This window comes from Salmo salar, unplaced genomic scaffold, assembly GCF_905237065.1.
Source record: "Salmo salar unplaced genomic scaffold, Ssal_v3.1, whole genome shotgun sequence".
Lineage (NCBI taxonomy): Eukaryota > Metazoa > Chordata > Actinopteri > Salmoniformes > Salmonidae > Salmo > Salmo salar.
In genome coordinates this window covers 12,399-28,558 of record NW_025549392.1, presented here as the reverse complement: position 1 = coordinate 28,558, position 16,160 = coordinate 12,399, and the positions used below count along the sequence as shown (strand labels likewise).

The window sequence follows — 16,160 nt, the reverse complement described above, 5'->3', positions numbered from 1 at the left end:
TTCATGTTGGGTACCCTCGTTCCAATACGTTATAAAAGACTATGCATTCGTCCACCTTGAATATTATTCATGTTCTGGTTAAAAAAGGCCCTAATGATTTATGCTATACAACGTTTGACATGTTTGAACGAACGGAAATATATTTTTTCCCCTCGTTCATGACGAGAAGTCCGGCTGGCTTACATCATGTGCTAACGAGACGGAGATTTTTGGACATAAATGATGAGCTTTTTTGAACAAAACTACATTCGTTATGGACCTGTGATACCTGGAAGTGACATCTGATGAAGAGAATCAAAGGTAATGGATTATTTACATAGTATTTTCGATTTTAGATCTCCCCAACATGACGTCTAGTCTGTATCGCAACGCGTATTTTTCTGGGCACAGTGCTCAGATTATTGCAAAGTGTGATTTCCCAGTAAGGTTATTTTTAAATCTGGCAAGTTGATTGCGTTCAAAAGATGTAAATCTATAATTCTTTAAATGACAATATAATATTTTACCAATGTTTTCTAATTTTAATTATTTAATTTGTGACGCTGACTTGACTGCCGGTTATTGGAGGAAACGATTTCCTCAACATCAATGCCATAGTAAAACGCTGTTTTTGTATATAAATATGAACTTGATAGAACTAAAAATGCATGCATTGTCTAACATAATGTCCTAGGAGTGTCATCTGATGGAGATTGTAAAAGGTTAGTGTATCATTTTAGCTGGTTTTATGGTTTTGGTGACCCTGTCTTTGACTTGACAAAACATTACACACAACTCTTGTAAATGTACTGTCCTAACATACTCTAAATTTATGCTTTCGCCGTAAAACCTTTTTGAAATCGTAAAACGTGGTTAGATTAAGGAGATGTTTATCTTTCAAATGGTGTAACATAGTTGTATTTTTGAAAAATTTGAATTTTGACATTTATTTGGATTCAAATTTGCCGCTCTTGAAATGCACCTGCTGTTGATGGAGTGCACCACGGGTGGCACGCTAGCGTCCCACCTAGCCCCAAGAGGTTAACATGAGCACTCAACCCGCTGCGCCTTGGTCCCTTTCATACGACGACCGTTACAGAACTTCCCACCACCAGCGGACCAAGCAGCGGGGCCCAGGAAGAGGAAGGATCCTGGGCCAGGGAGAGAAGGGAGTGGAGGACATTTTGGACATGGGAGGAGGTAATGGCAGGGGACAAGACCCTGCCATGGAAACAGGTGGAGACAGCGAGGGAGGAACGACGAAAGTGGAGCGAAGTGCGGGCCCAACGGAGGATGCATGAGAGGCAGCCCCAATACATTTTTTTGGAGGGGCACACGGGTAGTTTGGCTGGGCCAGGGTTAAGCCCCAAGCCAACTCCAGGTGCTTATCGGAGGCAGCTTGTTACAGGTCAGGCCCCGTGCTATGGGGTGATGCGCACGGCGTCGAGGCCGAGCATTCACAGGCCGGTGTGCGCGGTGCCAGCGCCCCGCATTTACCAGGGGGAAGCGGGCATCCAGCCAGTAAGGGTGGTACCATTACTGCGCTCAAGACCGCCAGTGTGCCTTCACGGTCCAGTGTATCCTGTTCCTGCTCCTCGCACTAGCCCTGAGGTGCGTGTATCCAGTCTGGCACATCCAAAGCCAGCACCACGCACCAGGCCTCCAGTGTGTCAGCCCAGTCCAATTTGTCCTGTTCCTGCTCCCCGCACTAGCCTTGAGGTGCGTGTATCCAGTCTGGCATCTCCAGTACCAGCCCCACGCACCAGGCCTCCAGTGCGTCAGCCCAGTCCAATTCGTCCTGTTCCTGCTCTCCGCACTAGCCTTGGGGTGCGTGTCTCCAGTCTGGTACCTCCACTACCAGCCCCACGCATCAGGCTTTCAGTGCGCAGTCCCCGTCCAGAGCTTCCGACGACAGTGCCCCTCCGTCCAGAGCCGGCGCCCGTCCGACGACAGTGCCCGTCCAGACCCGCCCAGAGCGTCCGACGACAGTGCCCGTCCAGTGTCCGGCGACAGTGCCCGTCCAGAGTGTCCGACGACAGTGCCCGTCCAGAGTGTCTGGCGACAGTGCCCCGTCCAGAGTGTCTGGCGACAGTGCCCCGTCCAGAGTGTCCGACGACAGTGCCCGTCCAGAGTGTCCGACGCGTGTCCGACGTCTCCAGTCTGGTGCGTGGGGCTGGTTTTCAGTGTTCTATATTAAAAGTTAACATGAGGACTCAACCCGCTGAGCCTTGGTCCCTTTCATACGATGACCGTTACACCTGCATCGAAATAGCTAAAAAGTTTATTTTGAAGCAGTGTGCCGATGCTTGTATTGCTTTATCGTAAACATGTGTTCAATGACGTCCAAAGCTTCGAAAACAACATTACATTTACATTTAAGTCATTTAGCAGAAGCTCTTATCCAGAGCGACTTACAAATTGGTGCATTCACCTTATGATATCCAGTGGAACAACCACTTTACAATAGTGCATCTAAATCTTTTAAGGGGGGGTTAGAAGGATTACTTTATCCTATCCTAGGTATTCCTTAAAGAGGTGGGGTTTCAGGTGTCTCCGGAAGGTGGTGATTGACTCCGCTGTCCTGGCGTCGTGAGGGAGCTTGTTCCACCATTGGGGTGCCAGAGCAGCGAACAGTTTTGACTGGGCTGAGCGGGAACTGTGCTTCCTCAGAGGTAGGGGGCCAGCAGGCCAGAGGTGGAGGAACGCAGTGCCCTTGTTTGGGTGTAGGGCCTGATCAGAGCCTGAAGGTATGGAGGTGCCGTTCCCTTCACAGCTCCGTAGGCAATCACCATGGTCTTGTAGCGGATGCGAGCATCAACTGGAAGCCAGTGGAGAGAGCGGAGGAGCGGGGTGACGTGAGAGAACTTGGGAAGGTTGAACACCAGACGGGCTGCGGCGTTCTGGATGAGTTGTAGGGGTTTAATGGCACAGGCAGGGAGCCCAGCCAACAGCGAGTTGCAGTAATCCAGACGGGAGATGACAAGTGCCTGGATTAGGACCTGCGCCGCTTCCTGTGTGAGGCAGGGTCGTACTCTGCGAATGTTGTAGAGCATGAACCTACAGGATCGGGTCACCGCCTTGATGTTAGTGGAGAACGACAGGGTGTTGTCCAGGATCACGCCAAGGTTCTTAGCACTCTGGGAGGAGGACACAAGGGAGTTGTCAACCATGATGGCGAGATCATGGAACGGGCAGTCCTTCCCCGGGAGGAAGAGCAGCTCCGTCTTGCCGAGGTTCAGCTTGAGGTGGTGATCCGTCATCCACACTGATATGTCTGACAGACATGCAGAGATGCGATTCACCGCCTGGTTATCAGAAGGGGGAAAGGAGAAGATTAATTGTGTGTCGTCTGCATAGCAATGATAGGAGAGACCATGTGAGGATATGACAGAGCCAAGTGACTTGGTGTATAGCGAGAATAGGAGAGGGCCTAGAACAGAGCCCTGGGGGACACCAGTGGTGAGAGCGCATGGTGCGGAGACAGATTCTCACCACGCCACCTGGTAGGAGCGACCTGTCAGGTAGGACGCAATCCAAGCGTGGGCCGCGCCGGAGATGCCCAACTCGGAGAGGGTGGAGAGGAGGATCTGATGGTTCACAGTATCAAAGGCAGCAGATAGGTCTAGAAGGATGAGAGCAGAGGAGAGAGAGTTAGCTTTAGCAGTGCGGAGAGCCTCCGTGACACAGAGAAGAGCAGTCTCAGTTGAATGCCCAGTCTTGAAACCTGACTGATTAGGATCAAGAAGGTCATTCTGAGAGAGATAGCAGGAGAGCTGGCCAAGGACGGCACGTTCAAGAGTTTTGGAGAGAAAAGAAAGAAGGGATACTGGTCTGTAATTGTTGACATTGGAGGGATCGAGTGTAGGTTTTTTCAGAAGGGGTGCAACTCTCGCTCTCTTGAAGACGGAAGGGATGTAGCCAGCGGTCAAGGATGAGTTGATGAGCGAGGTGAGGTAGGGGAGAAGGTCTCCGGAAATGGTCTGGAGAAGAGAGGAGGGGATAGGGTCAAGTGGGCAGGTTGTTGGGCGGCCGGCCGTCACAAGACGCGAGATTTCATCTGGAGAGAGAGGGGAGAAAGAGGTCAAAGCACAGGGTAGGGCAGTGTGAGCAGGACCAGCGGTGTCGTTTGACTTAGCAAACGAGGATCGGATATCGTCAACCTTCTTTTCAAAATGGTTGACGAAGTCATCCGCAGAGAGGGAGGAGGGGGAGGGGGAGGAGAAGGTAGCAAAGAGCTTCCTAGGGTTAGAGGCAGATGCTTGGAATTTAGAGTGGTAGAAAGTGGCTTTAGCAGCAGAGACAGAAGAGGAGAATGTAGAGAGGAGGGAGTGAAAGGATGCCAGGTCCGCAGGGGAGGCGAGTTTTCCTCCATTTCCGCTCGGCTGCCCGGAGCCCTGTTCTGTGAGCTCGTAGTGAGTCGTCGAGCCACGGAGCAGGAGGGGAGGACCGAGCCGGCCTGGAGGATAGGGGACAGAGAAAATCAAAGGATGCAGAAAGGGAGGAGAGGAGGGTTGAGGAGGCCGAATCAGGAGATAGGTTGGAGAAGGTTTGAGCAGAGGGAAGAGATGATAGGATGGAAGAGGGGAGAGTAGCGGGAGAGAGAGAGCGAAGGTTGGGACGGCGCAATACCATCCGAGTAGGGGCAGAGTGAGAAGTGTTGGATGAGAGCAAGAGGGAAAAGGATACAAGGTAGTGGTCGGAGATTTGGAGGGGAGTTGCAATGAGATTAGTGGAAGAACAGCATCTAGTAAAGATGAGGTCAAGCGTATTGCCTGCCTTGTGAGAGGGTGAGGTCAAAAGAGGAGAGGAGTGGAAAGAAGGAGGCAGAGAGGAATGAGTCAAAGGTAGACGTGGGGAGGTTAAAGTCACCCAGAACTGTGAGAGGTGAGCCATCTTCAGGAAAGGAACTTATCAAGGCGTCAAGCTCATTGATGAACTCTCCAAGGGAACCTGGAGGGCGATAAATGATAAGGATGTTAAGCTTGAAAGGGCTGGTAACTGTGACAGCATGGAATTCAAATGAGGAGATAGACAGATGGGTCAGGGGATAAAGAGAGAATGTCCACTTGGGAGAGATGAGGATTCCAGTGCCACCACCCCGCTGGCTCGATGCTCTAGGGGTATGCGAGAACACGTGGGCAGACGAAGAGAGAGCAGTAGGAGTAGCAGTGTTATCTGTGGTAATCCATGTTTCCGTCAGCGCCAGGAAGTCTAGGGACTGGAGGTTAGCATAGGCTGAGATGAACTCAGCCTTGTTGGCTGCAGACCGGCAGTTCCAGAGGCTGCCGGAGACCTGGAACTCCACGTGGGTCGTGCGCGCTGGGACCACCAGGTTAGAGTGGCAGCGGCCACGCGGTGTGAAGCGTTTGTATGGCCTGTGCAGAGGGGAGAGAACAGGGATAGACAGACACATAGTTGACAAGCTACAGAAGTGTTGTTTCTTGTATTATTGTCTCTTGTGTCTTTAGAGAACTGTTTCACTTTGATATCCTTTTTCTTCTGTCCTGATTTTCTCTTTCTTTTCTTCTGTTAAAAAGATATTCTTTGTTGTTCTTCGTTAGCTAGCTAGCTTCTTCCAAAAGAGTCCCTAGCAACTGCTTAGCAACTGGTAAACAATTCAGCTAGCTAAGATAACTACAATTTTATGAAAAATAGTTATTTTTCAAAAGCCTATCTTCTTTGTTTGTTGCTTGTTTTTTTCTCCTCTTCAGTCTTGCAGTTTCTTTTGCTTTTTTCCAACCACCATTGGTGGTCAAACTGGTACTCTTTGTAACTCAACATTTTTATTATGTATCTCGACAGAATAGACAGATCAGAGCAAATGGCTGTCACACTATCTAATGTCACATAAGACAATTTTTTTCTATTTTTTATTTAACCTTTATTTAACTGGGCAAGTCAGTTAAGAACAAATTCTTATTTACAATAACAGCCTAGGAACAGCCTAGGAACTGCCTTGTTCAGGGGCAGAATGACTAAACTTTACATTGTCAGCTCAGGGATTAGATCTAGCAACATTTTCAGTTACTGGCCCAACGCTCTAACCACTACCTGTCGCCACGAAATGTATGTATCTTTCCAAGATTGACGAAGTGTAACATGAAAAAGGAATTTGAAGTAAATGGCAACCAAAGTCAAATTTAAGAATCATTGGGGAAAAAGAGGATCTTAACAATGACCCCCAGGCTCTTCCACATCAGGAAACACATAAATACTGGCATCAGAATCACTTTATTTGACAAGTACATTTGGACATAGGCCTACCTGTAATGTAACTTAATGAATAGCTGCTGCCAGCAATAGACAATGTACAAACAGAATACAGACACAAAGTCAACACATAAAACTCTGGAGTAAAGCTGATTGACAGTGAGGATATTTACAGATGGGAAATATCTGCAGAATCACACTCAACTGGTAGAACTGGTAAACTGTTGAACAGCAAACTTTAAAGCTGACAAAGTACTATGTGAAACAGTCTAGTTACCTCGTTGCAGAAGAAGCTGTGGCCAGGCAAAGGCATATGTTTTGATTCTCACATTGATTTATGATGTATAGACTCATTCTTTTGATAATAATACATTTATCTGGTGTTTTTTTACATTTTCATGACATTATCAATAATTTCAGATAGCTGTATGTATTCATGTGTTAAAGCTACATTCAAATCTTTTAAGTTGACAAGTTAATTAATTTCACTCGTACATTTTAGCCCAGTATGTCTTTACTCTTTTGGCCCGTTGTCATCCCATCCCTCCTGACAGTCCCACTGCATGCTTCCAGAGGGAGGAGAGAGAGGATTGGACTGGACTTCGAAGACAAGAGAATAAAGAATCTCAGCAGCATGCCACCAAATCTGCCTTTACTCTTTTGGACAGTAATGTCATTTTGTTGTAGTTGTGGTCTGCTTTTTTGTATTTTGGACTGTATGTATGGCCAACATACTAGTATAAGCCATGTAACTATGTCCTGTTGGTGCAATATCTTTAATTCGTTTTCAACTGAGAAGCCATCCCTCTTGTGGCTCGTTTGTCTCTGTGTCCCATTGTTTGCATTGTGTGTGTGTGTGTGTGTGTGTGTGTGTGTGTGTGTGTGTGTGTGTGTGTGTGTTTCACACCTCTGTGTGAAGCACTGTCCAGACATTGTCCAAATAATCGTATTCATTATGATGGAAAACTGCTCCTAGATCAGCACTCCTAATCTGAGATGCTTTGTGGACAGAGTTGATCTGGCACCACTCCCCCTCTGGTGCCAGTTCATCTCAACCCTCAGTTTCCTGTAATCCATGATCAGCTCCTTTGTCTTGCTGATGTTGAGGGAGAGGTTTTGTCCTGGCACCTTCAGGAAGTCCAGTGGTCGATTTCAGAGGGAGGTGTTTATTCCCAGGGTCCTTAGATTAGTGAGGAGCTTGGAGGGCACTATGGTGTTAAACACTGAGCTGTAGTCATTAAACAGCATTCTCACATAAGTGTTCCTTTTGTCCAGGTGGGAAAGGGCAGTGTGGAGTACAATAGAGATTGCGTCATATATGGATCTGTTGGGACAGTATGCAAATTGGAGTGGGTCCAGGGTGTCTGGGATGATGGTGTTGATATGAGCCATGACCAGCCTTTCAAACGATTTCATGGACACAAATGTGAGTGCTACGGTGCAATAGTCATTTAGAAGGAAAAGGGGATACTTCATTGGTAGTACAACTGAATGCATTCAACTGAAATGTGTCTTCCGCATGTAACCCAACCCCTCTGAATCCGAGAGCTGCTGGGGGCTGCATTACTCAACATCCACATCATCAGCACCCGGGGAACAGTGAGTTAACTGCCTTGCTCAGGGGCAGAACGACAGACGGCTTAACTTGGCGTTCTTGGGTATGGGGATTATGGTGGTCTGCTTGAAACATCTGGACATTACAGACTGGGCCATGGAGAGGTTGAAAATGTCAGTGAAGATACTTGCCAGCTGGTCAGCGCATGCTCTGAGTACACGTCGTGGTAATCCATCCCTGTCCTGCAGCCTTGTGAATGTTAACCTGTTTAAAGGTCTTACTCACATTGGCTACGGAGAGTGTAATCACACAGTTGTACATAACAGCTGGTGCTCTCATTCATGGTTCAGTGTTGCTTGCCTCGAAGCGAGCATAGAAGGCATTTAGCTTGGTTGTTAGGCTCGCGTCACTGGTGCAGCTTGCGTCTGGGTTTCCCTTTATAATCCGTAATAGTTTCCAAGCCCCGCCACATCTGACGAGCAACAGAGCCGGTGTAGTAGGATTCAATCTTAATCCTGTATTGATGCTTTGCCTGTTTGATGGTTCATCTGAGGACTTTGTGAGATTTCTGGATTAGTGTCCCACTCTTTGAAAGCGGTAGCTCTAGCCTTTAGCTTAGTGCAGATGTTGCCTTTAATCCATGACTGTTGTTTAGGATATGTACGTACGGTCACTGTGGGGACGACGTTGTCGATGCATAATCCAATCGGTGCAAAACGGTCCTGAAACTTACTGTCTGCTATGGACAACTTCCGTATCGCTGGTACATCTTGTTTGAGTTTTTGCTTGTAAACAGAAATTAAGAGGATGGTGTTATGGCCAAATTTGCCAAATGCAAGGTGAGGAAGAGCTTTGTATGTGTCTCTGTGTGTAGAATAGCAGTGATCTAGAGGTTTTTTTGCATGTTGTCTGTTGATAAATGGATTTTGTCTGCTTGAGATTGGAGTCTGCGGTTTGATGGCTGGTCTGGTGGAATATTTAACTGTTTGTCTGTGTCCTTGTGTTTGGGGAGGGGAAGGGGTTGGGTCTGGGTTGGCAGTTAAATGTGCAAGAGATTTTCATCCATGTGGATAAAAAAAACTACATTAAAATTCCACTAATTATTTTGTTCTAGAAATTGTTGCTGATGTACTCAGAGCCAGATTCATTGCGGTGAAGAAACTAACGCCCATGGGCGTGGCGTAGAGTTTGGCCAGGAGCATGGAGTTTGGGTTGCCAGCCAAATGGTGAATGATGGTACAGTAAAATACTGATACACACCTTTCTGGAGAGACGATGTTCTGTACTCTGCTCCTGAATATGGGCTTACTCAGGCTGTATGAGTAGAAAGACATAGTACAATGATTAATGACAGCTATGGCTGTACAGTATACATAATACACATACAGTATCTGTGTAGCTCTTAGTGATGGGCACCCGATATGGAAACTCTATATCGATGTCAGTTGCATTTTTTCAAACTGATATCAATGTCATATCGATTTTTATGAGTAACGTAATTATACATCATATTGGTTTTTATGAATAACCTGAGGGTGTGCTAGCGAATCAGATGCCTCTTCCATAGAGCTAAAAACCATTGATGTTACAGATGCTGTGAGACATGCAAGCTGAGAACGGATCAAAGACTGTTGTGTTGTGGACAAATGGTTTCCTCTATGTTTTTTTATTTACATTCCAAGTAGAATAGCAGCCTTTATGAGTATTATAATAGTAATAACACTGTATCTAAAGATTATTAAAAAACATCCTGAACACTTAACTAACTCTCCCAGCTTCACACACACACAGGAGGGGGAAGCGGCAGCAGAGGGAGAAAAATATTATAAAGTAGAGAATCCCACACACACGTGCAGAAGGTTAATTTGTTTTGCCACCAGGAAGAAGAGTCCTATGTTTTCTGCAACTCAGCCAATCCATTGGGAATAACATTGCAACTGTGTCAATGTTTCATTGTCTGTTCACTTCCATGGCTTTGTGAAGTCCAGACAACTGCATGCTGATTTCCCATTTGGACAACTGGGAATTTTCTGTCGGCATAACTTTATTTCAACAAACATAATTGTTAATGGATAGTTCATGGATAGCCTACTCACAGACACAATGAGAGAACCAATACATGATGGTTTAACCTTAATACACATTGGAAACTGTTGAGCATGAAAAACCCAGCAACGTTGCAATTCTTGACACAAACCGATGAGCCTCTCACCTACTACCAAACCCCGTTCAAAGACACTTAAATCTTTTGTTTTTTCCATTCACCCTTTGAATGGCACACATATGCAATCCATGTCTCAATTCTCTCGAGTCATAAATCCTTCTTTAACCTGTCTCCTCCCCTTCATCTACACTGATTGAAGTGGATTTAGTAAGTGACATCAGTAAGGGATCATAGCTTTCACCTGGATTCACCTGGTCAGTCTGTTATGGAAAGACAGTGTCCTTAATGTTTTGTACACTCAGTGAGTAAACGCAGCATGTAAAGTGTTGGTCCCATGTTTCATGAGCTGAAATAAAACATCTCAGAAATGTTATTTCTCTCAAATGTTGTGCACAAATGTGTTTACATCCCTGTTGGTGAGCATTTGTCATTTGCCAAGATATCCATCCACCTGACAGGTGTGTCATATCAAGAAGCTGATTAAAGATCATTACACAGGTGCACCTTCTGCTGGGGACAATAAAAGGCCACTCTAAAATGTGTAGTTTTGTCACACAACACAATGCTACAGATGTCTCATGTTTTGAGGGAGTGTGCAATTGGCATGCTGACTCCACCAGAGCTACTGCCAGAGAATTGAATGTTCATTTCTCTAACATAAGCCGCCTCCAATGTTGTTTTAAAGAATTTGGTAGTACGTCCAACAGGCTCCAAGTGTGAGCCAAGTCAGGAAGAACTGGTACTCACTAAGCAAGTAGTGTGACGTCCGATACACACATATGGTTTTGATTAAGTATTGTAGTTTGTTAAACCATTTTTTCACAATGTGAAAACAACCAAACCAAATGGAAGAAATACTATGGAACAAATAATCAAACCTTGATTTCACTATAGCAAACAAACTGTAAGAAAATGCCCCTTTTTTATGCATGCCATTGTGATAACAACAGACTGATCCAAATTGCTAGTTGGGTCATGGGGTTGGGATTTTCCGATGGGTCTGGGTTTGTTGGAACCAAAGCTAATGGTTGTTGGTTTGCTCTTAGTGGGACTATAATTTGTTGGTTTTATCCAGTTGAACCTCTGAACCAGTTTGAAAGCAATGGGAAGCTTGTTGATGGCCCATCAGCAGGCCGTTAAGTATGCTACGTTGAAGGCCTATGAGATGGTTTTGTTCCTCCAGGAACAGTCATGTATGCTCTCTTTCATAATAGTGTAGGGTAACAGCAACGATGAACCAATGTCACAATGTGACTTGTTCACATCCTTATTGGTGCTCACCATTAGTAACTGTGTACAGTACATCTCTGTTATCCTGTCTGGGCTAGGGGGCAGTATTTTCACGGCCGGATGAAAAACGTACCCAATTTAAAACAGGTTACTACTCTGGCTCAGAGACTAGAATATGCATATTATTAGTAGATTTGGATAGAAAACACTCTGAAGTTTCTAATACTGTTTGAATGGTGTCTGTGAGTATAACAGAACTCATATGGCAGGCAAAAACCTGAAAAAAATCCAACCAGGAAGTGGATTGTAGTTTTTCAAGACTGGGCCTATTCAGTATACAGTGACTTAGGGTTCAGTTTGCACTTCCTAAGGCTTCCACTAGATGTCAACAGTCTTTAGAACGTGTTTCAGGCTTTTGCAGTCAACAGAGAGCGATCAAGACCTCCTGGAGTCTGATGACCGAGAGAATGACAGGCCACAATTACGCTCATTCACGTGAGGAGGTAGCTGTGTTCCAAAACGTTTTTCAAGACACTGGAATCGTCCGGTTGGAATATTATTGAAGTTCTAAGTTAACCTCTATGGGCTAGGCGGGACGTAATCGTCCCACCTACGTAACAGCCAGTGTAATCCAGTGGTGCGATTTTCAAATACCTTAAAAATCCTATTACTTCAATTTCTCAAACATATGACTATTTTACAGCATTTTAAAGACAAGACTCTCGTTAATCTAACCACACTGTCCGATTTCAAAAAGGCTTTACAACGAAAGCAAAACATTAGATTATGTCAGCAGAGTACCCAGCCAGAAATAATCAGACACCCATTTTTCAAGCTAGCATATAATGTCACAAAAACCCAGAAGACAGCTAAATGCAGCACTAACCTTTGATGATCTTCATCAGATGACAACCCTAGGACATTATGTTATACAATACATGCATGTTTTGTTCAATCAAGTTCATATTTATATCAAAAACCAGCTTTTTACATTAGCATGTGACGTTCAGAACTAGCATACCCCCCGCAAACTTCCGGGGAATTTACTAACAATTGACTAAATTACTCACGATAAACGTTCACAAAAAGCATAACAATTATTTTAAGTATTATAGATACAGAACTCCTCTATGCACTCGATATGTCCGATTTTGAAATAGCTTTTTTGTGAAAGCACATTTTGCAATATTCTAAGTACATAGCCCAGCCATCACGGGCTAGCTATTTAGACACCCGGCAAGTTTAGCCTTCACCAAAATCAGATTTACTATTACAAAAGTTTGATTACCTTTTGTTGTCTTCGTCAGAATGCACTCCCAGGACTTCTACTTCAATAGCAAATGTTGGTTTGGTCCAAAATAATCCATCGTTATATCTGAATAGCGGCGTTTTGTTCGTGCGTTCCAGAAACTATCCGAAATGGTAAATCCGGGTCGTGCGCATGGTGCATTTCGTGACAAAAAAAATCTAAATATTCCATTACCGTACTTCGAAGCATGTCAACCGCTGTTTAAAATCAATTTTTATGCAATTTATTCAGACCGGGAATCTCCTTTTCGGCAAACAGAGGAAAAAACACAAAGACGGGGGCGGCCAGTGCACGCTCCTAAGCCCACAGTCCCTTGATCGGCCACTTGAGAAAGGCGATAATGTGTTTCAGCCTGGGGCTGGAATGACGACATTCAGGTTTTTCCCGGGCTCTGAGAGCCTATTGGAGCCGTGGGAAGTGTCACGTTACCGCAGAGATCCTTTGTAATGGAATGAGATGTCAAAGAAAGACAATAAATGGTCAGACAGGCCACTTCCTGTAAAGGAATCTCTCAGGTTTTGACCTGCCATTTGAGTTCTGTTATACTCACAGACACCATTCAAACAGTTTTAGAAACTTTGGAGTGTTTTCTATCCAAAGCCAATAATTATATGCATATTCTAGTTACTGGGCAGGAGTAGTAACCAGATTAAATCGGGTACGTTTTTTTATCCAGCCGTGTCAATACTGCCCCCTAGCCCTAACAGGTTAAAAAGGCCCTAAAGATTGATGTTTTACAACGTTTGACATGTTTCAACGAACGTAAATATAACTTTTTGTTGTGAAATTTTCTGTGCGCTTCCTACATTTGGATTAGCTTACTGAACGCACAAACAACAAGGAGTTATTTGGACATAAATTATGGACTTTATCGAACAAAACAACATTTATTGTGGACCTGGGATTCCTGGAAGTGCCTTCTGATGAAGATCAAAGGTAAGTGAATATTTCTAATGCTATTTATGATTTTAAATGACTCCAAAATGGCGGGTATCTGTATAGCCTGGTGTATTTTTCTGAGCGCAGTACTCAGATTATTGCAAAGTGTGCTTTCCCCGTGAAGCCTTTTTGAAATCTGTCACAGCGGTTGCATAAAGGAGATGTTCATCTATAATTCTTTGAATAACAGTTTAATATTTTATCAACGTTTATGATGAGAATTTTTGTAAATTGCTGTGCTGATTCACCGGCAGTATTGGAGGCAAAATATTTTCTGAACGTCAGGCGCCAATGTAAAATGCTGTTTTTGGATATAAATATGAACTTTATGGAACAAAACATACATGTATTGTGTAACATAATGTCCTAGGAGTGTCATCTGATGAAGATCGTCAAAGGTTAGTGTTTCATTTAGCTGTGTTTTGGGTTTTATTGACACATGTCCTTGCTTGGAAAATGGCTGTGTGATTATTTTTGTCTATGTACTCTCCTAACATAATCTAATGTTTTGCTTTCGCTGTAAAGCCTTTTTAAAATCGGACAATGTGGTTACATCAAGGAGACGTGTATCTTTAAAATGGTTTAAAATAGTCGTATGTTTGAGAAAGCTGAATGACATTTTGTTGTTTTTCAATTTGCCGCCCTGATATTTCACTGGCTGTGTCCCGCAGGTGGGACGCTACCGTCCCACCTAGCCCATAGAAGTGATGTCATCTCTGAAAATGATCTAACGGGTAACATTAAGGAAATAGAAAGGAGTGTTTATTAAAAGTATCAAGTACCATGACTTGTTGCCAGAATTTCTCAGTTTATATCAACTAACCTGGTGTTCCTCTGGTCCTCATCAACTGGGATATGTATTTTGGAAGTGTCAAACCAAACCCTGTGAATAAGAATCAATCAGAAAATCCACATCACATTATAGCATCATTAGGGTGTAATAAATTAACAGAAACTTAAGCTTACATGTTTTGCCTTTCATTGAAGTGGTTGAAGACCACATACCTTTGGGGAGAGAGGAGAGAATCAGTTCAAGTCTGTCATGAAAACATTTCAGCCCACTAAGCTATGAAACCACACACTATTACAGAGACTGATATTACCGGCCACAATTGATACGGTGAAAATAATGTGTAGAAAGGAACAGAAACTCACATCAATACCTTTGTCAGATACAGTGAGGGGAAAAAAGTATTTGATCCCCTGCTGATTTTGTACGTTTGCCCACTGACAAAGAAATGATCAGTCTATAATTTTAATGGTAGGTTTATTTGAACAGTGAGAGACAGAATAACAAATAAATCCAGAAAAACGCATGTCAAAAATGTTATAAATTGATTTGCATTTTAATGAGGGAAATAAGTATTTGACCCCCTCTCAATCAGAAAGATTTCTGGCTCCCAGGTGTCTTTTATACAGGTAACGAGTTGAGATTAGGAGCACACTCTGAAAGGGGAGTGATTGGATTGAATGCACTTAGCTGTTTCTCTGTGCATGACAATTCTCCCTAGTTGTTACCGCCCCTTGTTAGTGGGCAAGACTGGCCATGATTGAAAATTTAAACCCTAAAATATCCAAGGATTTAGGAACATCATAGTTTTCCCTAAATATTGCAAATCTTTGGAAGATACTATCTTTATTAAGACCAGAATTATGCTATTTACACTTTGTAGTCAACTTTGGCCCTTGAATCAATGTTTGACTAATATTGATGCCACAGGATGATTTCAACCAGTGAAGTTGTTTTTCTGGTTCAGATCCTGTATGAGGTGGGTATTGCAAGTATACTTTAAGGTGGGACAAATAACCTACATAATATACATAGCACTAAATTTACATTACAATGTAGTCATTTAGCAGATGCTCCCATGGATTGGCAACAAGTGTAATATTAAATAACTCTTTCACCAGTAAGTAAATCCTTGGCGAGAACTTAGGTCCTAGTTAAAGTTATTTGTTGTAAGTTAAAAAGTCAGATATCAAATGTACATTCTGTCCTTTGTTTGCAAATACAGGTTTCTCTATCTGGTCATCTCTCCCTTATCCCAGTCTTAGGGGCTCTTAAAGGGGGCAGACACCCATTTAACATGAACATCACATCCCTCCTAACTTCTCAAAGACAAAAACCTTTTGGACATTTGTTCAACAGCAGTAATAATAATAATAATAGTAAATAGATGGTAAAATGTACATGAAGTACAATTTATGAGACTTGCTTTAACTCTAAAAGTATTTTGTGGTAATGGTAGAAGTTTTTTAAATGTTTTAAATAACTATTTAAAGCGAATCAGTTTTAAGTATGTTTGGTTTTGAAAAAAACTTATAGTAGTATTAGTGTCTGCAATAGTAATTCTGGTGACTGGTTATAGTTGAAAAGGTAGGTAGATGAAAAGTTAAAATAGCCTGAACATATGAAAGTTGGTTCAGTGTATCTCGCTTGAACAGTTTAAGACTTACTGCTGGTGAGTTATTTCATGGAAATGTATGCAAATATACAGTACCAGTCAAAACATTTGGACAGACCTACTCATTCCAGGTAAATGTTTTATTTTTACTATTATCTACTTTGTTGAACAATAGTGAAGTCTATGAAATAACACATATGGAATCATGTAGTAATTAAACAAATCAAAATATATTTTATATTTGAGATTCTTCAAAGTAGCCACCTTAGCCACCAGTAGTTTGCCTTGATGACAGCTTTGCTCACTCTTGACAAGGGAAAACCCTTGAATGAGTATACATTCATTCATACAGCCAGAAGAAGACTGGCC

General features: G+C 43.4%; 1 protein-coding gene across 1 annotated transcript in view; it reads right to left on the bottom strand.

Annotated features, from left to right (window-relative positions):
* The window catches only part of LOC123738259 (globoside alpha-1,3-N-acetylgalactosaminyltransferase 1-like), a 28,453-nt gene extending 14,066 nt beyond the window's left edge, over positions 1-14,387 (bottom strand). Inside the window, exons 1-3 of the mRNA XM_045713297.1 lie at positions 14,353-14,387; positions 14,210-14,269; positions 9,005-9,058 (exon numbers count right to left, since the gene is read on the bottom strand). Coding sequence (XP_045569253.1) covers positions 9,005-9,058; positions 14,210-14,269; positions 14,353-14,354 — 116 coding nt within the window. The 5' untranslated portion in view covers positions 14,355-14,387. The remainder of the gene's footprint in view (positions 1-9,004; positions 9,059-14,209; positions 14,270-14,352) is intronic.
* Positions 14,388-16,160: the final 1,773 nt, after the last annotated feature.